This window comes from Oncorhynchus mykiss, chromosome 31, assembly GCF_013265735.2.
Source record: "Oncorhynchus mykiss isolate Arlee chromosome 31, USDA_OmykA_1.1, whole genome shotgun sequence".
In the NCBI taxonomy this organism is placed as follows: Eukaryota; Metazoa; Chordata; class Actinopteri; order Salmoniformes; family Salmonidae; genus Oncorhynchus; species Oncorhynchus mykiss.
Window position 1 is genome coordinate 4,638,031 of NC_050571.1, and position 22,532 is coordinate 4,660,562.

A 22,532-nucleotide genomic window follows, 5' to 3' on the forward strand; every position below is an offset into this window, starting at 1 on the left:
ACTCAGGGCTCTATTGTCCCTCCATCAGGTCCTAAGGGCCTGCTACTCAGGGCTCTATTGTCCCTCCATCAGGTCCTAAGGGCCTGCTACTCGGGGCTCTATTGTCCCTTCATCAAGTCCTACTGGCCTGGTACTCAGGGCTCTATTGTCCCTCCATCAGGTCCTACTGGCCTGGTACTCAGGGCTCTATTGTCCCTCCATCATGGCCTACTGGCCTGGTACTCAGGGCTCTATTGTCCCTCCATCAGGGCCTACTGGCCCGGTACTCAGGGCTCTATTGTCCCTCCATCAGGGCCTGCTGGCCCGGTACTCAGGTTTCTATTGTCCCTCAATCAGGTCCTAAGGACCTGGTACTCAGGGCTCTATTGTCCCTCCATCAGGGCCTACTGGCCCGGTACTCTGGGCTCTATTGTCCCTCAATCAGGTCCTAAGGACCTGCTACTCAGGGCTCTATTGTCCCTCAATCAGGTCCTAAGGACCTGCTACTCGGGGCTCTATTGTCCCTCCATCAGGGCCTACTGGCCCGGTACTCAGGGCTCTATTGTCCCTCCATCAGGGCCTACTGGCCCGGTACTCAGGGCTCTATTGTCCCTCCATCAGGGCCTACTGGCCTGGTACTCAGGGCTCTATTGTCCCTCCATCAGGTCCTAAGGGCCTGCTACTCAGGGCTCTATTGTCCCTCCATCAGGTCCTAAGGGCCTGCTACTCGGGGCTCTATTGTCCCTCCATCAGGTCCTAAGGGCCTGCTACTCGGGGCTCTATTGTCCCTCCATCAGGTCCTAAGGGCCTGCTACTCAGGGCTCTATTGTCCCTCCATCAGGTCCTAAGGGCCTGCTACTCGGGGCTCTATTGTCCCTCCATCAGGTCCTAAGGGCCTGCTACTCGGGGCTCTATTGTCCCTCCATCAGGTCCTAAGGGCCTGCTACTCGGGGCTCTATTGTCCCTCCATCAGGTCCTAAGGGCCTGCTACTCAGGGCTCTATTGTCCCTCCATCAGGTCCTAAGGGCCTGCTACTCGGGGCTCTATTGTCCCTCCATCAGGTCCTAAGGGCCTGCTACTCGGGGCTCTATTGTCCCTCCATCAGGTCCTAAGGGCCTGCTACTCAGGGCTCTATTGTCCCTCCATCAGGTCCTAAGGGCCTGCTACTCTGGGCTCTATTGTCCCTCCATCAGGTCCTAAGGGCCTGCTACTCGGGGCTCTATTGTCCCTCCATCAGGTCCTAAGGGCCTGCTACTCGGGGCTCTATTGTCCCTCCATCAGGTCCTAAGGGCCTGCTACTCGGGGCTCTATTGTCCCTCCATCAGGTCCTAAGGGCCTGCTACTCGGGGCTCTATTGTCCCTCCATCAGGTCCTAAGGGCCTGCTACTCGGGGCTCTATTGTCCCTCCATCAGGTCCTAAGGGCCTGCTACTCGGGGCTCTATTGTCCCTCCATCAGGTCCTAAGGGCCTGCTACTCAGGGCTCTATTGTCCCTCCATCAGGTCCTAAGGGCCTGCTACTCAGGGCTCTATTGTCCCTCCATCAGGTCTTAAGGGCCTGCTACTCAGGGCTCTATTGTCCCTCCATCAGGTCCTAAGGGCCTGCTACTCAGGGCTCTATTGTCCCTCTAATCATTCTGACATCAATGCAATCTAAAATCACATCAAATAGCCGCGCCGGGCAGCCCGGTAGCCGTTTCATATGCACAGTTGCTCCGTAATGGGAAAATTCCTTTCTATTTTATTCAGCTAAGTTGAATTCTACTTACAATAAAGTAATGGCAGGGGATTATACACAGTATATCTAGTCTGATAAATGAACAAGCCTACATTCTATAGCCAGATAACATACAGTATCTAGTCTGATAAATGAACAAGCCTACAGTCTATAGCCAGATAATATACAGTATCTAGTCTGGTAAATGAACAAGCCTACAGTCTATATCATAGCCAGATAACATACAGTATCTAGTCTGATAGGATTGATGAGAAGCCTTCTTACTTATGAGTCTACTGTCTGGTTCAGTTGACCCATCCAACACCCCATCTAGCAGAAGAACACTGGTGGTCCACGGATCTTTTTTTTAATTTTTTTTTACCATGAACAGAGGTTCACACAGGGTCCTCTGGTGTTATAGACGACTCTGAACAGAGGTTTAGTCCCCACCACAGGGTCCTCTGGTGTTATAGACGACTCTGAACAGAGGTTTAGTCCCCACCACAGGGTCCTCTGGTGTTATAGACGACTCTGAACAGAGGTTTAGTCCCCACCACAGGGTCCTCTGGTGTTATAGACGACTCTGAACAGAGGTTTAGTCCCCACCACAGGGTCCTCTGGTGTTATAGACGACTCTGAACAGAGGTTTAGTCCCCACCACAGGGTCCTCTGGTGTTATAGACGGCTCTGAACAGAGGTTTAGTCCCCACCACAGGGTCCTCTGGTGTTATAGACTGCTCTGAACAGAGGTTTAGTCCCCACCACAGGGTCCTCTGGTGTTATAGACGGCTCTGAACAGAGGTTTAGTCCCCACCACAGGGTCCTCTGGTGTTATAGACGACTCTGAACAGAGGTTTAGTCCCCACCACAGGGTCCTCTGGTGTTATAGACGGCTCTGAACAGAGGTTTAGTCCCCACCACAGGGTCCTCTGGTGTTATAGACGGCTCTGAACAGAGGTTTAGTCCCCACCACAGGGTCCTCTGGTGTTATAGACGGCTCTGATCAGAGGTTTAGTCCCCACCACAGGGTCCTCTGGTGTTATAGACGGCTCTGAACAGAGGTTTAGTCCCCACCACAGGGTCCTCTGGTGTTATAGACGACTCTGAACAGAGGTTTAGTCCCCACCACAGGGTCCTCTGGTGTTATAGACTGCTCTGAACAGAGGTTTAGTCCCCACCACAGGGTCCTCTGGTGTTATAGACAACTCTGAACAGAGGTTTAGTCCCCACCACAGGGTCCTCTGGTGTTATAGACGACTCTGAACAGAGGTTTAGTCCCCACCACAGGGTCCTCTGGTGTTATAGACGACTCTGAACAGAGGTTTAGTCCCCACCACGGGGTCCTCTGGTGTTATAGACAACTCTGAACAGAGGTTTAGTCCCCACCACGGGGTCCTCTGGTGTTATAGATGGCTCTGAACAGAGGTTTAGTCCCCACCACAGGGTCCTCTGGTGTTATAGATGGCTCTGAACAGAGGTTTAGTCCCCACCACAGGGTCCTCTGGTGTTATAGACGAGACTGAACAGAGGTTTAGTCCCCACCACAGGGTCCTCTGGTGTTATAGACGACTCTGAACAGAGGTTTAGTCCCCACCACAGGGTCCTCTGGTGTTATAGACGGCTCTGAACAGAGGTTTAGTCCCCACCACAGGGTCCTCTGGTGTTATAGACGGCTCTGATCAGAGGTTTAGTCCCCACCACAGGGTCCTCTGGTGTTATAGACAACTCTGAACAGAGGTTTAGTCCCCACCACAGGGTCCTCTGGTGTTATAGACGGCTCTGATCAGAGGTTTAGTCCCCACCACAGGGTCCTCTGGTGTTATAGACGGCTCTGAACAGAGGTTTAGTCCCCACCACAGGGTCCTCTGGTGTTATAGACGGCTCTGAACAGAGGTTTAGTCCCCACCACAGGGTCCTCTGGTGTTATAGACGGCTCTGAACAGAGGTTTAGTCCCCACCACAGGGTCCTCTGGTGTTATAGACGGCTCTGAACAGAGGTTTAGTCCCCACCACAGGGTCCTCTGGTGTTATAGACGACTCTGAACAGAGGTTCACACAGGGTCCTCTGGTGTTATAGACGGCTCTGAACAGAGGTTTAGTCCCCACCACAGGGTCCTCTGGTGTTATAGACGACTCTGAACAGAGGTTTAGTCCCCACCACAGGGTCCTCTGGTGTTATAGACGGCTCTGAACAGAGGTTTAGTCCCCACCACAGGGTCCTCTGGTGTTATAGACGACTCTGAACAGAGGTTTAGTCCCCACCACAGGGTCCTCTGGTGTTATAGACGACTCTGAACAGAGGTTTAGTCCCCACCACAGGGTCCTCTGGAGTTATAGACGACTCTGAACAGAGGTTTAGTCCCCACCACAGGGTCCTCTGGTGTTATAGACGAGACTGAACAGAGGTTTAGTCCCCACCACAGGGTCCTCTGGTGTTATAGACGACTCTGAACAGAGGTTTAGTCCCCACCACAGGGTCCTCTGGTGTTATAGACGGCTCTGAACAGAGGTTTAGTCCCCACCACAGGGTCCTCTGGTGTTATAGACGGCTCTGAACAGAGGTTTAGTCCCCACCACAGGGTCCTCTGGTGTTATAGATGCCTCTGAACAGAGGTTTAGTCCCCACCACAGGGTCCTCTGGTGTTATAGACGGCTCTGAACAGAGGTTTAGTCCCCACCACAGGGTCCTCTGGTGTTATAGACGGCTCTGAACAGAGGTTTAGTCCCCACCACAGGGTCCTCTGGTGTTATAGACGACTCTGAACAGAGGTTTAGTCCCCACCACAGGGTCCTCTGGTGTTATAGACGACTCTGAACAGAGGTTTAGTCCCCACCACAGGGTCCTCTGGTGTTATAGACTGCTCTGAACAGAGGTTTAGTCCCCACCACAGGGTCCTCTGGTGTTATAGACGACTCTGAACAGAGGTTTAGTCCCCACCACAGGGTCCTCTGGTGTTATAGACGACTCTGAACAGAGGTTTAGTCCCCACCACAGGGTCCTCTGGTGTTATAGACGACTCTGAACAGAGGTTTAGTCCCCACCACAGGGTCCTCTGGTGTTATAGACGGCTCTGAACAGAGGTTTAGTCCCCACCACAGGGTCCTCTGGTGTTATAGACTGCTCTGAACAGAGGTTTAGTCCCCACCACAGGGTCCTCTGGTGTTATAGACGGCTCTGAACAGAGGTTTAGTCCCCACCACAGGGTCCTCTGGTGTTATAGACGACTCTGAACAGAGGTTTAGTCCCCACCACAGGGTCCTCTGGTGTTATAGACGGCTCTGAACAGAGGTTTAGTCCCCACCACAGGGTCCTCTGGTGTTATAGACGGCTCTGAACAGAGGTTTAGTCCCCACCACAGGGTCCTCTGGTGTTATAGACGGCTCTGATCAGAGGTTTAGTCCCCACCACAGGGTCCTCTGGTGTTATAGACGGCTCTGAACAGAGGTTTAGTCCCCACCACAGGGTCCTCTGGTGTTATAGACGACTCTGAACAGAGGTTTAGTCCCCACCACAGGGTCCTCTGGTGTTATAGACTGCTCTGAACAGAGGTTTAGTCCCCACCACAGGGTCCTCTGGTGTTATAGACAACTCTGAACAGAGGTTTAGTCCTCACCACAGGGTCCTCTGGTGTTATAGACGACTCTGAACAGAGGTTTAGTCCCCACCACAGGGTCCTCTGGTGTTATAGACGACTCTGAACAGAGGTTTAGTCCCCACCACGGGGTCCTCTGGTGTTATAGACAACTCTGAACAGAGGTTTAGTCCCCACCACGGGGTCCTCTGGTGTTATAGATGGCTCTGAACAGAGGTTTAGTCCCCACCACAGGGTCCTCTGGTGTTATAGATGGCTCTGAACAGAGGTTTAGTCCCCACCACAGGGTCCTCTGGTGTTATAGACGAGACTGAACAGAGGTTTAGTCCCCACCACAGGGTCCTCTGGTGTTATAGACGACTCTGAACAGAGGTTTAGTCCCCACCACAGGGTCCTCTGGTGTTATAGACGGCTCTGAACAGAGGTTTAGTCCCCACCACAGGGTCCTCTGGTGTTATAGACGGCTCTGATCAGAGGTTTAGTCCCCACCACAGGGTCCTCTGGTGTTATAGACAACTCTGAACAGAGGTTTAGTCCCCACCACAGGGTCCTCTGGTGTTATAGACGGCTCTGATCAGAGGTTTAGTCCCCACCACAGGGTCCTCTGGTGTTATAGACGGCTCTGAACAGAGGTTTAGTCCCCACCACAGGGTCCTCTGGTGTTATAGACGGCTCTGAACAGAGGTTTAGTCCCCACCACAGGGTCCTCTGGTGTTATAGACGGCTCTGAACAGAGGTTTAGTCCCCACCACAGGGTCCTCTGGTGTTATAGACGGCTCTGAACAGAGGTTTAGTCCCCACCACAGGGTCCTCTGGTGTTATAGACGACTCTGAACAGAGGTTCACACAGGGTCCTCTGGTGTTATAGACGGCTCTGAACAGAGGTTTAGTCCCCACCACAGGGTCCTCTGGTGTTATAGACGACTCTGAACAGAGGTTTAGTCCCCACCACAGGGTCCTCTGGTGTTATAGACGGCTCTGAACAGAGGTTTAGTCCCCACCACAGGGTCCTCTGGTGTTATAGACGACTCTGAACAGAGGTTTAGTCCCCACCACAGGGTCCTCTGGTGTTATAGACGACTCTGAACAGAGGTTTAGTCCCCACCACAGGGTCCTCTGGAGTTATAGACGACTCTGAACAGAGGTTTAGTCCCCACCACAGGGTCCTCTGGTGTTATAGACGAGACTGAACAGAGGTTTAGTCCCCACCACAGGGTCCTCTGGTGTTATAGACGACTCTGAACAGAGGTTTAGTCCCCACCACAGGGTCCTCTGGTGTTATAGACGGCTCTGAACAGAGGTTTAGTCCCCACCACAGGGTCCTCTGGTGTTATAGACGGCTCTGAACAGAGGTTTAGTCCCCACCACAGGGTCCTCTGGTGTTATAGATGCCTCTGAACAGAGGTTTAGTCCCCACCACAGGGTCCTCTGGTGTTATAGACGGCTCTGAACAGAGGTTTAGTCCCCACCACAGGGTCCTCTGGTGTTATAGACGGCTCTGAACAGAGGTTTAGTCCCCACCACAGGGTCCTCTGGTGTTATAGACGACTCTGAACAGAGGTTTAGTCCCCACCACAGGGTCCTCTGGTGTTATAGACGGCTCTGAACAGAGGTTTAGTCCCCACCACAGGGTCCTCTGGGATTTGACTGAAGCAGGAACACACACATACCAGGGTTTCCTCTGCAAAAGAGTGAATACATTCAATTCGTTCTCCCAAGCGTTAATGGGGAAAAAATAAGAATTTAATTTGGTACTTAATAATAATGATGATGATGATAATAATAATGATAGTGATAATAATAATAATGATAGTGATAATAATAATAATGATGATAATGATAATAATAATGATAATAATAATAATAATGATAATAATAAAAATAATGATAATGATGATAATGACAATGATAGTGATGATAATAATAATAACAATAATGATAACAATAATGATAATAATGATAATGATAATAACAATGATAGTGATAATAATAATGATGATAATAATAATGATGATAATAATGATGATAATAATGATGATAATAATGATAATAATAATACTGATAATAATGATAATGATGATGATGATAATAATAATGATAATGATAATAATAATGATAATAATAATAATTATAGTAAGTGATAATAATAATGATAATAATAATAATAGTAATAATAATAACAATAATAATGATAATAATATTATTATTATTATTATCACTATTATTATTATTTTTATTATTATTATCATTATTATTATCACTTACTATAATTATTATCATTATTATCACTTATTATAATTATTATTTTTTAATGATTGGGAGAATTCAAAATTACAAACAATGAATTTAGCTATATAGTTTTAGTTTGAGAAAATGAACACAGCATTAGCCATGGAGAAATGTGGAGGACATTGGCTTTTTGTTTGAGTAAATGAACACAGCATTAGCCATGGAGAAATGTGGAGGACATTGGCTTTTTGTTTGAGTAAATGAACACAGCATTAGCCATGAAGAAATGTGGAGGACATTGGCTTTTTGTTTGAGTAAATGAACACAGCATTAGCCATGGAGAAATGTGGAGGACATTTGGCTTAAGTTATTATTATTATTTTTAAATCTACACCGCCGAGATGGGGCCAACTGTGCCCACTGCCGCCCACGCCCACCACTTAAGGCTGTTTTTGATCTGGAAAACACCCATACGACCACACCACATGTACTCTGCTACACTCTGACCTGGACTGGTGGTTTAGATGGGTCTTAATAACCCACTGTTACAAGAGAGAGATACATACATACATACATACATACATACATACATACATACATACATGCAAACTGTGCATGCATACATACTGTGCATACTGTACATGCATACATACATACATACATACATACATACATACATACATACATGCATACTGTACATACATGCATACTGTACATACATGCATACTGTACATGCATGCAAACTGTGCATGCATACATACTGTGCATACTGTACATGCATACATACATACATACATACATACATGCATACTGTACATACATGCATACTGTACATACATGCATACTGTACATGCATGCAAACTGTGCATGCATACATACTGTGCATACTGTACATGCATACATACATACATACTGTGCATGCATACATGAATGAGAAAGGTTTCATGTCTGACTCACACAGTCCCACAGAACATGGAAGACCAAATCAGACATACTGAACTCTGTCACTCTCTGAAACAACAGTTCCAACACACACACACACACACACACACACACACACACACACACACACACACACACACAAGCCCAGGCAGTGGCTCCTCAGTTACCAGAGAGATGTGTGGTTCTGGGGCTATGTAAAGTGGAGCTACTCCCAGGCAGTTCCGTGTCGTTCATAACCCGCGGCCAATGTCCCCTGCCTGGGGTGTCTGACAGGACGACAGGCCTCCCTCCTGACCACCCTCCTGGGTATAATATGTCACTGGACTGGTAGAGAGGGAGGAAGAGGATCAGTCCAGTGACTGACAGGCTCAGAGGGAACCGTTACAGTAGGTAGAGAGGGAGGAAGAGGAAGAGGAACAGTGACTGACAGGCTCAGAGGGAACCGTTACAGTAGGTAGAGAGGGAGGAAGAGGAAGAGGAACAGTGACTGACAGGCTCAGAGGGAACCGTTACAGTAGGTAGAGAGGGAGGAAGAGGAAGAGGAACAGTGACTGACAGGCTCAGAGGGAACTGTTACAGTAGGTAGAGAGGGAGGAAGAGGATCAGTCCAGTGACTGACAGGCTCAGAGGGAACTGTTACAGTAGGTAGAGAGGGAGGAAGAGGAAGAGGAACAGTGACTGACAGGCTCAGAGGGAACTGTTACAGTAGGTAGAGAGGGAGGAAGAGGAAGAGGAACAGTGACTGACAGGCTCAGAGGGAACTGTTACAGTAGGTAGAGAGGGAGGAAGAGGAAGAGGAACAGTCCAGTGACTGACAGGCTCAGAGGGAACCGTTACAGTAGGTAGAGAGGGAGGAAGAGGAAGAGGAACAGTGACTGACAGGCTCAGAGGGAACTGTTACAGTAGGTAGAGAGGGAGGAAGAGGAAGAGGAAGAGTGACTGACAGGCTCAGAGGGAACTGTTACAGTAGGTAGAGAGGGAGGAAGAGGAAGAGGAACAGTGACTGACAGGCTCAGAGGGAACTGTTACAGTAGGTAGAGAGGGAGGAAGAGGAAGAGGAACAGTGACTGACAGGCTCAGAGGGAACTGTTACAGTAGGTAGAGAGGGAGGAAGAGGAAGAGGAACAGTGACTGACAGGCTCAGAGGGAACTGTTACAGTAGGTAGAGAGGGAGGAAGAGGAAGAGGAACAGTGACTGACAGGCTCAGAGGGAACTGTTACAGTAGGTAGAGAGGGAGGAAGAGGAAGAGGAACAGTGACTGACAGGCTCAGAGGGAACTGTTACAGTAGGTAGAGAGGGAGGAAGAGGAAGAGGAACAGTGACTGACAGGCTCAGAGGGAACTGTTACAGTAGGTAGAGAGGGAGGAAGAGGAAGAGGAACAGTGACTGACAGGCTCAGAGGGAACTGTTACAGTAGGTAGAGAGGGAGGAAGAGGAAGAGGAACAGTGACTGACAGGCTCAGAGGGAACTGTTACAGTAGGTAGAGAGGGAGGAAGAGGAAGAGGAAGAGTGACTGACAGGCTCAGAGGGAACCGTTACAGTAGGTAGAGAGGGAGGAAGAGGAAGAGGAACAGTGACTGACAGGCTCAGAGGGAACTGTTACAGTAGGTAGAGAGGGAGGAAGAGGAAGAGGAACAGTGACTGACAGGCTCAGAGGGAACTGTTACAGTAGGTAGAGAGGGAGGAAGAGGAAGAGGAACAGTGACTGACAGGCTCAGAGGGAACTATTACAGTAGGTAGAGAGGGAGGAAGAGGAAGAGGAACAGTGACTGACAGGCTCAGAGGGAACCGTTACAGTAGGTAGAGAGGGAGGAAGAGGAAGAGGAACAGTGACTGTCAGGCTCAGAGGGAACCGTTACAGTAGGTAGAGAGGGAGGAAGAGGAAGAGGAACAGTGACTGACAGGCTCAGAGGGAACTGTTACAGTAGGTAGAGAGGGAGGAAGAGGAAGAGTGACTGACAGGCTCAGAGGGAACTGTTACAGTAGGTAGAGAGGGAGGAAGAGGAAGAGGAACAGTGACTGACAGGCTCAGAGGGAACCGTTACAGTAGGTAGAGAGGGAGGAAGAGGAAGAGGAACAGTGACTGACAGGCTCAGAGGGAACTGTTACAGTAGGTAGAGAGGGAGGAAGAGGATCAGTCCAGTGACTGACAGGCTCAGAGGGAACCGTTACAGTAGGTAGAGAGGGAGGAAGAGGATCAGTCCAGTGACTGACAGGCTCAGAGGGAACTGTTACAGTAGGTAGAGAGGGAGGAAGAGGAAGAGGAACAGTGACTGACAGGCTCAGAGGGAACTGTTACAGTAGGTAGAGAGGGAGGAAGAGGAAGAGGAACAGTGACTGACAGGCTCAGAGGGAACTGTTACAGTAGGTAGAGAGGGAGGAAGAGGAAGAGGAACAGTGACTGACAGGCTCAGAGGGAACCGTTACAGTAGGTAGAGAGGGAGGAAGAGGAAGAGGAACAGTGACTGACAGGCTCAGAGGGAACCGTTACAGTAGGTAGAGAGGGAGGAAGAGGAAGAGGAACAGTGACTGACAGGCTCAGAGGGAACCGTTACAGTAGGTAGAGAGGGAGGAAGAGGAAGAGGAACAGTGACTGACAGGCTCAGAGGGAACTGTTACAGTAGGTAGAGAGGGAGGAAGAGGAACAGGAACAGTCCAGTGACTGACAGGCTGAGGGAACTGTTACAGTAGGTAGAGAGGGAGGAAGAGGAAGAGGAACAGTGACTGACAGGCTCAGAGGGAACCGTTACAGTAGGTAGAGAGGGAGGAAGAGGAAGAGGAACAGTGACTGACAGGCTCAGAGGGAACCGTTACAGTAGGTAGAGAGGGAGGAAGAGGAAGAGGAACAGTGACTGACAGGCTCAGAGGGAACTGTTACAGTAGGTAGAGAGGGAGGAAGAGGAAGAGGAACAGTGACTGACAGGCTCAGAGGGAACTGTTACAGTAGGTAGAGAGGGAGGAAGAGGAAGAGGAACAGTCCAGTGACTGACAGGCTCAGAGGGAACTGTTACAGTAGGTAGAGAGGGAGGAAGAGGAAGAGGAAGAGTGACTGACAGGCTCAGAGGGAACTGTTACAGTAGGTAGAGAGGGAGGAAGAGGATCAGTCCAGTGACTGACAGGCTCAGAGGGAACTGTTACAGTAGGTAGAGAGGGAGGAAGAGGAAGAGGAACAGTGACTGACAGGCTCAGAGGGAACCGTTACAGTAGGTAGAGAGGGAGGAAGAGGAAGAGGAACAGTGACTGACAGGCTCAGAGGGAACTGTTACAGTAGGTAGAGAGGGAGGAAGAGGAAGAGGAACAGTCCAGTGACTGACAGGCTCAGAGGGAACTGTTACAGTAGGTAGAGAGGGAGGAAGAGGAAGAGGAACAGTGACTGACAGGCTCAGAGGGAACCGTTACAGTAGGTAGAGAGGGAGGAAGAGGAAGAGGAACAGTGACTGACAGGCTCAGAGGGAACTGTTACAGTAGGTAGAGAGGGAGGAAGAGGAAGAGGAACAGTGACTGACAGGCTCAGAGGGAACCGTTACAGTAGGTAGAGAGGGAGGAAGAGGAAGAGGAACAGTGACTGACAGGCTCAGAGGGAACTGTTACAGTAGGTAGAGAGGGAGGAAGAGGAAGAGGAAGAGTGACTGACAGGCTCAGAGGGAACCGTTACAGTAGGTAGAGAGGGAGGAAGAGGAACAGTGACTGACAGGCTCAGAGGGAACTGTTACAGTAGGTAGAGAGGGAGGAAGAGGAAGACGAACAGTCCAGTGACTGACAGGCTCAGAGGGAACCGTTACAGTAGGTAGAGAGGGAGGAAGAGGAAGAGGAACAGTGACTGACAGGCTCAGAGGGAACTGTTACAGTAGGTAGAGAGGGAGGAAGAGGAAGAGGAAGAGTGACTGACAGGCTCAGAGGGAACCGTTACAGTAGGTAGAGAGGGAGGAAGAGGAACAGTCCAGTGACTGACAGGCTCAGAGGGAACTGTTACAGTAGGTAGAGAGGGAGGAAGAGGAACAGTCCAGTGACTGACAGGCTCAGAGGGAACCGTTACAGTAGGTAGAGAGGGAGGAAGAGGATCAGTCCAGTGACTGACAGGCTCAGAGGGAACTGTTACAGTAGGTAGAGAGGGAGGAAGAGGAAGAGGAACAGTGACTGACAGGCTCAGAGGGAACCGTTACAGTAGGTAGAGAGGGAGGAAGAGGAAGAGGAACAGTGACTGACAGGCTCAGAGGGAACTGTTACAGTAGGTAGAGAGGGAGGAAGAGGAAGAGTGACTGACAGGCTCAGAGGGAACCGTTACAGTAGGTAGAGAGGGAGGAAGAGGAACAGTGACTGACAGGCTCAGAGGGAACTGTTACAGTAGGTAGAGAGGGAGGAAGAGGAAGACGAACAGTCCAGTGACTGACAGGCTCAGAGGGAACCGTTACAGTAGGTAGAGAGGGAGGAAGAGGAAGAGGAACAGTGACTGACAGGCTCAGAGGGAACTGTTACAGTAGGTAGAGAGGGAGGAAGAGGAAGAGGAAGAGTGACTGACAGGCTCAGAGGGAACCGTTACAGTAGGTAGAGAGGGAGGAAGAGGAACAGTCCAGTGACTGACAGGCTCAGAGGGAACCGTTACAGTAGGTAGAGAGGGAGGAAGAGGATCAGTCCAGTGACTGACAGGCTCAGAGGGAACTGTTACAGTAGGTAGAGAGGGAGGAAGAGGAAGAGGAACAGTGACTGACAGGCTCAGAGGGAACCGTTACAGTAGGTAGAGAGGGAGGAAGAGGAAGAGGAACAGTGACTGACAGGCTCAGAGGGAACCGTTACAGTAGGTAGAGAGGGAGGAAGAGGAAGAGGAACAGTGACTGACAGGCTCAGAGGGAACTGTTACAGTAGGTAGAGAGGGAGGAAGAGGAAGAGGAAGAGTGACTGACAGGCTCAGAGGGAACCGTTACAGTAGGTAGAGAGGGAGGAAGAGGAACAGTCCAGTGACTGACAGGCTCAGAGGGAACTGTTACAGTAGGTAGAGAGGGAGGAAGAGGAACAGTCCAGTGACTGACAGGCTCAGAGGGAACCGTTACAGTAGGTAGAGAGGGAGGAAGAGGAAGAGGAACAGTGACTGACAGGCTCAGAGGGAACCGTTACAGTAGGTAGAGAGGGAGGAAGAGGAAGAGGAACAGTGACTGACAGGCTCAGAGGGAACCGTTACAGTAGGTAGAGAGGGAGGAAGAGGATCATTCCAGGGTTACCTGAACATTTACAGTAGCTACTCTCTCTCCTCTGTAGCCCGGGGCCTTTCCGGAAGCAGCACAGGGTGAAGATCTCACATCTCCTTGTATTTCAGTGTAGGAGGTCATCTACTGGTCCACTGGCAGGAGGTGGATTCAACTGTCAAAAATAAATGAAGGCTATCGATGGTTGTCACTGTCAATTAACGTGGGTGGTGTAGTCTGTTTTACCGGTCCTACTAGTCACTGTCAATTAACGTGGGTGGTCTAGTCTGTTTTACCGGTCCTACTAGTCACTGTCAATTAAACGTGGGTGGTCTAGTCTGTTTTACCGGTCCTACTAGTCACTGTCAATTAACGTGGGTGGTCTAGTCTGTTTTACCGGTCCTACTAGTCACTGTCAATTAAACGTGGGTGGTCTAGTCTGTTTTACCGGTCCTACTAGTCACTGTCAATTAACGTGGGTGGTCTAGTCTGTTTTACCGGTCCTACTAGTCACTGTCAATTAACGTGGGTGGTCTAGTCTGTTTTACCGGTCCTACTAGTCACTGTCAATTAACGTGGGTGGTCTAGTCTGTTTTACCGGTCCTACTAGTCACTGTCAATTAAACGTGGGTGGTCTAGTCTGTTTTACCGGTCCTACTAGTCACTGTCAATTAACGTGGGTGGTCTAGTCTGTTTTACCGGTCCTACTAGTCACTGTCAATTAAACGTGGGTGGTCTAGTCTGTTTTACCGGTCCTACTAGTCACTGTCAATTAACGTGGGTGGTCTAGTCTGTTTTACCGGTCCTACTAGTCACTGTCAATTAACGTGGGTGGTCTAGTCTGTTTTACCGGTCCTACTAGTCACTGTCAATTAAACGTGGGTGGTCTAGTCTGTTTTACCGGTCCTACTAGTCACTGTCAATTAACGTGGGTGGTCTAGTCTGTTTTACCGGTCCTACTAGTCACTGTCAATTAACGTGGGTGGTCTAGTCTGTTTTACCGGTCCTACTAGTCACTGTCAATTAAACGTGGGTGGTCTAGTCTGTTTTACCGGTCCTACTAGTCACTGTCAATTAACGTGGGTGGTCTAGTCTGTTTTACCGGTCCTACTAGTCACTGTCAATTAACGTGGGTGGTCTAGTCTGTTTTACCGGTCCTACTAGTCACTGTCAATTAAACGTGGGTGGTCTAGTCTGTTTTACCGGTCCTACTAGTCACTGTCAATTAACGTGGGTGGTCTAGTCTGTTTTACCGGTCCTACTAGTCACTGTCAATTAACGTGGGTGGTCTAGTCTGTTTTACCGGTCCTACTAGTGTGGAGGAAGACATTTCATCTAAATACTTACAAGATGAGGTTTAGACTTTTAACTAGGCCATGCCTGTGATATGTGTGTGTGTGTGTGTGTGTGTGTGTGTGTGTATGGCAACCCTCCAACATCCACAGATAGATGGACTCACTCATCTAGTGAACCAACATCTCTATATATTCCATGGTGAGTGGGTCGAGGTGAGACCTTGATATCCCATGGTGAGTGGGTCGAGGTGAGACCTTGATATTCCATGGTGAGTGGGTTGGTGGGTCGAGGTGAGACCGTGATATTCCATGGTGAGTGGGATGGTGGGTCGAGGTGAGACCTTGTGATTATGTTTTAGACTTTGAGGGATCTGAGTCATTACCCGTGGAAGATATCAAGACAGACTGATAAGGGATGTGTGTAGACAGTTGGATAAGCACGAAGTGAGTTACTGCACCGGAGATAGAATGCACCCTTATCACATTCACGTTCTTTCCTTCTCTCGCTCTCCTCTCTCTTTCCTTCCTTCCCTCTCTCTTTCCTTCCCTCTCTCTTCCCCTCTCTTTCCTTCCCTCTCTCTTTCCTCTCTCTTTCCTTCCCTCTCTCTTTCCTCTCTTTCCTTCCCTCGCTCTCCTCTCTTTCCTTCTCTCCTCTCTCTTTCCTTCTCTCCTCTCTCTTTCCTTCTCTCCTCTCTCTTTCCTTCTCTCCTCTCTCTTTCCTTCTCTCCTCTCTCTTTCCTTCTCTCTCTTTCCTTCTCTCCTCTCCTCTCTCTTTCCTTCCCTCGCTCTCCTCTCTTTCCTTCCCTCGCTCTCCTCTCTTTCCTTCCCTCGCTCTCCTCTCTTTCCTTCCCTCGCTCTCCTCTCTTTCCTTCCCTCGCTCTCCTCTCTTTCCTTCCCTCGCTCTCCTCTCTTTCCTTCCCTCGCTCTCCTCTCTTTCCTTCCCTCGCTCTGTCCTCTCTCTTTCCTTCCCTCGCTCTCCTCTCTCTTTCCTTCCCTCGCTCTCCTCTCTCTTTCCTTCCCTCGCTCTCCTCTCTCTTTCCTTCCCTCGCTCTCCTCTCTCTTCCCTTCCCTCGCTCTCCTCTCTTGGATAAGACAGTTGGATAAGCACGAAGTGAGTTACTGCACCGGAGATAGAATGCACCCTTATCACATTCACGTTCTTTCCTTCTCTCTCTCTCCTCTCTCTTTCCTTCCTTCCCTCTCTCTTTCCTTCCCTCTCTTTCCTTCCCTCTCTCTTTCCTCTCTCTTTCCTTCCCTCTCTCTTTCCTCTCTTTCCTTCCCTCGCTCTCTCCTTTCTTTCCTTCCCTCGCTCTCCTCTCTCTTTCCTTCCCTCGCTCTCCTCTCTCTTTCCTTCCCTCGCTCTCCTCTCTCTTTCCTTCCCTCGCTCTCCTCTCTCTTTCCTTCCCTCGCTCTCCTCTCTCTTTCCTTCCCTCGCTCTCCTCTCTCTTTCCTTCCCTCGCTCTCCTCTCTTTCCTTTCCTCGCTCTCCTCTCTCTTTCCTTCCCCCTCGCTCTCCTCTCTTTCCTTCCCCCTCGCTCTCCTCTCTTTCCTTCTCTCCTCTCTTTCCTTCTCTCCTCTCTCTTTCCTTCTCTCCTCTCTTTCCTTCTCTCCTCTTTCCTTCTCTCCTCTCTTTCCTTCTCTCCTCTCTCTTTCCTTCTCTCCTCTCTCTTTCCTTCTCTCCTCTCTCTTTCCTTCTCTCCTCTCTTTCCTTCTCTCCTCTCTTTCCTTCTCTCCTCTCTCTTTCCTTCTCTCTCTTTCCTTCTCTCCTTTCCTCTCTCTTTCCTTCCCTCGCTCTCCTCTCTTTCCTTCCCTCGCTCTCCTCTCTTTCCTTCCTTCCCTCTCTTTCCTTCCCTCACTCTCTCCTCTCTCTTTCCTTCCCTCCTCTCGCCTCTCTTTCCTTCCCTCGCTCTGTCCTCTCTCTTTCCTTCCCTCGCTCTGTCCTCTCTCTTTCCTTCCCTCGCTCTCTCCTCCCTTTCCTTCCCTCGCTCTCTCCTCCCTTTCCTTCCCTCGCTCTCTCCTCCCTTTCCTTCCCTCGCTCTCTCCTCTCTTTCCTTCCCTCGCTCTCTTCTCTCTTTCCTTCCCTCGCTCTCTTCTCTCTTTCCTTCCCTCGCTCTCTTCTCTCTTTCCTTCCCTCGCTCTCTTCTCTCTTTCCTTCCCTCGCTCTCTTTCCTTCCCTCGCTCTCTTTCCTTCCCTCGCTCTCTTTCCTTCCCTCGCTCTCTTTCCTTCCCTCGCTCTCTTTCCTTCCCTCGCTCTCCTCTCTCTTTCCTTCCATATCACAACTGCCAAATTGATTTTCTTGTCTATCAGTTTTCCCTTAAAAACAATGCCTTGCTAACTCAGCCATACTAACACAGGAAGAGATGTCTGTTGCATGTTTGGCATTCAGGAAGGGAGAGATGTATGGCATTCAGGAAGGGAGAGATGTCTGTTTCACGCTTGGCATTCAGGAAGAGAGATGTCTGTTTCACGCTTGGCATTCAGGAAGAGATGTCTGTTTCACGCTTGGCATTCAGGAAGAGAGAGATGTCTGTTTCACGCTTGGCATTCAGGAAGAGAGATGTCTGTTTCACGTTTGGCATTCAGGAAGAGAGAGATGTCTGTTTCACACTTGGCTTTCAGGAAGAGAGAGATGTCTGTTTCACGCTTGGCATTCAGGAAGAGATGTCTGTTTCACGCTTGGCATTCAGGAAGAGAGAGATGTCTGTTTCACGCTTGGCATTCAGGAAGAGAGATGTCTGTTTCACACTTGGCTTTCAGGAAGAGAGAGATGTCTGTTTCACGCTTGGCATTCAGGAAGGGAGAGATGTCTGTTTCACGTTTGGCATTCAGGAAGAGAGATGTCTGTTTCACGTTTGGCATTCAGGAAGGGAGAGATGTCTGTTTCACGTTTGGCATTCAGGAAGGGAGAGATGTCTGTTTCACATTTGGCATTCAGGAAGGGAGAGATGTCTGTTTCACATTTGGCATTCAGGAAGGGAGAGATGTCTGTTTCACGCTTGGCATTCAGGAAGAGAGATGTCTGTTTCACGTTTGGCATTCAGGAAGAGAGAGATGTCTGTTGCACGCTTGGCATTCAGGAAGGGAGAGATGTCTGTTTCACGCTTGGCATTCAGGAAGGGAGAGATGTCTGTTTCACGTTTGGCATTCAGGAAGGGAGAGATGTCTGTTTCACGTTTGGCATTCAGGAAGGGAGAGATGTCTGTTTCACGTTTGGCATTCAGGAAGGGAGAGATGTCTGTTTCACGCTTGGCATTCAGGAAGAGAGATGTCTGTTTCACGTTTGGCATTCAGGAAGAGAGAGATGTTTGTTTCACGCTTGGCATTCAGGAAGAGAGATGTCTGTTTCACGCTTGGCATTCAGGAAGGGAGAGATGTCTGTTTCACGCTTGGCATTCAGGAAGAGAGATGTCTGTTTCACGCTTGGCATTCAGGAAGAGAGATGTCTGTTTCACGCTTGGCATTCAGGAAGAGAGATGTCTGTTTCACGCTTGGCATTCAGGAAGAGAGATGTCTGTTTCATGTTTGGCATTCAGGGAGAGATGTCTGTTGCATGTTTGGCATTCAGAAAGAGAGTGATGTCTGTTGCATGTTTGGCATTCAGAAAGAGAGATGTCTGTTTCATGTTTGGCATTCAGAAAGAGAGTGATGTCTGTTGCATGTTTGGCATTCAGAAAGAGAGATGTCTGTTTCATGTTTGGCATTCAGAAAGAGAGTGATGTCTGTTGCATGTTTGGCATTCAGGAAGAGAGATGTCTGTTTCATGTTTGGCATTCAGGGAGAGATGTCTGTTTCACGTTTGGCATTCCAGAAGAGATGTCTGTTGCATGTTTGGCATTCAGAAAGAGAGAGATGTCTGTTGCATGACTAGTGTTCAGGTCAGGGCTGTGGAAAAGGAAAAAGGGTTGGACGATTGCAATCAATATTATAATTATGCCACTTAGCCGCAGCTTTTACCCGAGCCACTTGAAGCCCAAATCAAAAGGAAAAACGTTTCGGCGCATGTGAACACGATGGAAATGGAATGCGCCGGAATCAATGAGAGAAAACGGACAGTGTGTCAGTTGTGTCGTAGTGTTTTTCTTGTGTCTTGTGCTGAGCCGGTGAAATATGAGGATGAATTGCGTGGGTCGTTTGTCGAACTTATGCCAAGTAGACTAAAGATGGAGTTTTAAAATGTATTGGGCTGAAAGCTAAGGTTTATCAGTCCATATATATATAGGATACATTTGTGAAAATATTGTGCCTACCTGTGTTGATTTTCATCACAGGCATATTGCCCTAGACAGCCTACGACTGGGGGAACTACACAAACTCCCATTTCAAAGAGAGAACTGTTTTGTAGAACCAACTAGACTAGCTAAATTCTTCACAAACTGCTCGGGTGTACTAGCTACAACTGTCCTCACGTTCGTGAGTTAACGGTTAAGAGCAGGCAGGTACGGTGGCTCCCGTAGGACATAAATTGTTCCTCTGTGTGAAGACACTGTGTGCATGTAAAACAGACATAGGCAAAGACACACACACACACACACATAACACACACACACACACACACACACACACTATACAGACATAACACACACACACACACTATACACACACACATAACACACTATACACACATAACATACACACACACAACACACTATACACACATAACATACACACACACATAACACACTATACACACACACACTATTTACACACACACACACACTATATACACACACACACACACACACACACTATATACACACTAGACACACACACACACACACACACATAACATACACACACTATATACACACACTATATACACACACACACACACACACACATAACATACACACACTATATACACACTAGACACACACACACACACACACACACATAACATACACACACTATATACACACACTATATACACACTAGACACACACACACACACACATAACATACACACACTGTATACACACTAGACACACACACACACACACACACACATAACATACACACACTATATACACACACTATATACACACTAGACACACACACACACACATAACATACACACACTATATACACACTAGACACACACACACACACACACACATAACATACACACACTATATACACACACTATATACACACTAAACACACACACACACACACACATAACATACACACACTATATACACACTAGACACACACACATAACATACACACACTATATACACACGTACACATGGATTTTGTGTAGTAGATATGTGGTAGTGGAGTAGGGCCTGAGGGCACACAGTGTGTAGTAGATATGTGGTAGTGGAGTATGGGCCTGAGGGCACACAGTGTGTTGTAGATATGTGGTAGTGGAGTAGGGGCCTGAGGGCACACAGTGTGTTGTAGATATGTGGTAGTGGAGTAGGGGCCTGAACGCTTAAGTTGTGTTGTGAATTCTGTAATGAATGTGTTGTTATGTTGTTAAAATTGTATAACCTCTTTAATTCTGCCGGACCCCGGGAAGGAGTAGCTGCTGCCTTTGCCCGGAACTAATGGGGATCCATAATAAATACAAATGTGATCCCTGAGGGAATTTGAACCCTTAACCTTGCTGGTTCCCCACCCTCTTACCAAATCTCACCCATCCACCTACGACATCCAGGATGCCACCATGCAGGCTGTTGTCTGTAGTGTTCGTCACTAGAAAAAACCTCTACCTCTCTCCCACCACCACCTCTAAATGATGCCGGGCGATGGTCTGATTGAAGCATTTTTACTCCTGATATGTTTCATACTAACGCCTAGCTTCCCTTTCCCCCTCTGAAAATGCAAAGGACAGGACATTACACTTCATTTACTAATTAATTTAGCGTGGCAGGCTGCTGTGGAGGAGAGGAAGAAGACGTTCCTCTGTTGCTGCTGTGGCTGGCAGCACCGGGGCATTTGTCATACATCATGCTGCTCTAACAGCGCTCTACCACGCACACTTTCTAATTTGGTTTTCCCTCTCCCTTTTTCTCCTCATTCCACATCTCCCTGTTCGTGTCCTCTTTCCTACATCTTTCCTCCTCCTCCTCTCCCCATCTCTCCCCTTTCCTGCCTCGCTTTCCTCCCTCTCTCCTCTCCTGTAGACTCCCGAAGAGCTGGATGATTCTGACTTTGAGACGGAGGACTTTGATGTTCGCAGCAGGACCAGCGTTCAGACAGAAGATGACCAGCTTATCGCAGGCCAGAGCGCCAGGGTGAGTCCACACACACACACACCGCTCTCTTCCGCCACCCCCTCTACAGGCCGTCTCAGTGGGTAATACACCTTGTTCACGCCAAGACTCCCTTGACCCCCTCACACATACTTGCTAGACTCTCCATTCAGACAGACATGGTTACCAAGACTCCCTTGACCCCCTCACAAATGCTCTGGACTTTTCATTCAGACAGACATGGTTATCTAGACTCCCCCCTCTCACACACTAGATGCCAGGCCAGATCTGACAACATGTAAGGCCAAGGGGGAGGGAGTGAATCGGGGACTGTGATAGTCTGGATTCCCATTCAGACAGACACTGATGATGTTCTGATATTTAATGAGCTCCTGTTACCTTACTGGCTCCCGCTCCACTGTGAACCCAGTATAAGTATCCATAACATTTACAGGAAGGTCTCTTCAATATCCTTTGTTTACTGCCTTGACTCACTACGTAAACTCCCGTAACATGTTCAGGAAGGGAAGCATTACTTGAGTAGGAAACGGTAGTTTAAATCTGGGCCTCCAAGTGTTTCTGTGTTACGGTGTAGTAGCCACTTGTCCAGGTCCAATCTGTTTAACATGGAACTCATAACATAAACCAGAGTTATTCAATCAGAATATTAGCTAGTGACTGGGCCGTCTAGCCAATTCAACTGGATTAGTTAATGAATTGTGTATTTAGTTTGGCGCAGCGCGACGACAAATCGCTGTTGACGTCGGTGGTTCCAAATGGTCAAAAGTTGTACACTATCTACTATATACAGTGTATTCGGAAAGATTTCAGACCCCTTCACTTTTTTCCACATTTTGTTACGTTACAGCCTTGTTCTGAAATGGATTAAATAATTGTTTTTCCCTCATCAATCTAAACACAATACCCTATAATGACAATGCGAAAAAATTATTGATTTTTTTGGGCCAAAAGAAAAATGACCTTTTGACCCTTTGTTATGAGACTCAATGGAGCTCACCTGCATCCTGTTTCCATTGATCATTCTTGAGACGTTTCTACAACTTGATTGGAGTCCACCTGTGGTAACCATCTCTGCAGCACTCAACCAATCAGGTCTTTATGGTAGAGTGGCCAGACTGAAGCCACTCCTCAGTAAAAGGCACATGACAGCCCGCTTGGAGTTTGCCAAAAGACACCTAAAGGACTGTCAGACCATGAGAAACACGATTCTCTGGTCTGATGACACCAAGATTGAATTATTTGGCCTGAATGCCAAACGTCACGTCTGGAGGAAACCTGGCACCATCCCTATGGTGAAGCATGATGGTGGCAGCATCATGCTGTGGGGATTTTTTTCAGTGGCAGGGACTGGGAGACTAGTCAGGATCGAGGGAAAGATA

The 22,532-nt window shown here is 48.6% G+C and overlaps 1 protein-coding gene across 4 annotated transcripts in view; it reads left to right on the top strand.

Annotated features, from left to right (window-relative positions):
- LOC110504468 (catenin (cadherin-associated protein), alpha 1) overlaps positions 1–22,532 on the top strand; it is a 230,378-nt gene that overhangs the window by 161,105 nt on the left and 46,741 nt on the right. For all 4 annotated transcript variants that reach the window (XM_036969563.1, XM_036969564.1, XM_036969565.1 and 1 more), the window contains exon 15: positions 21,064–21,174. In XM_036969563.1, the coding sequence (XP_036825458.1) occupies positions 21,064–21,174 (111 nt within the window). The remainder of the gene's footprint in view (positions 1–21,063; positions 21,175–22,532) is intronic.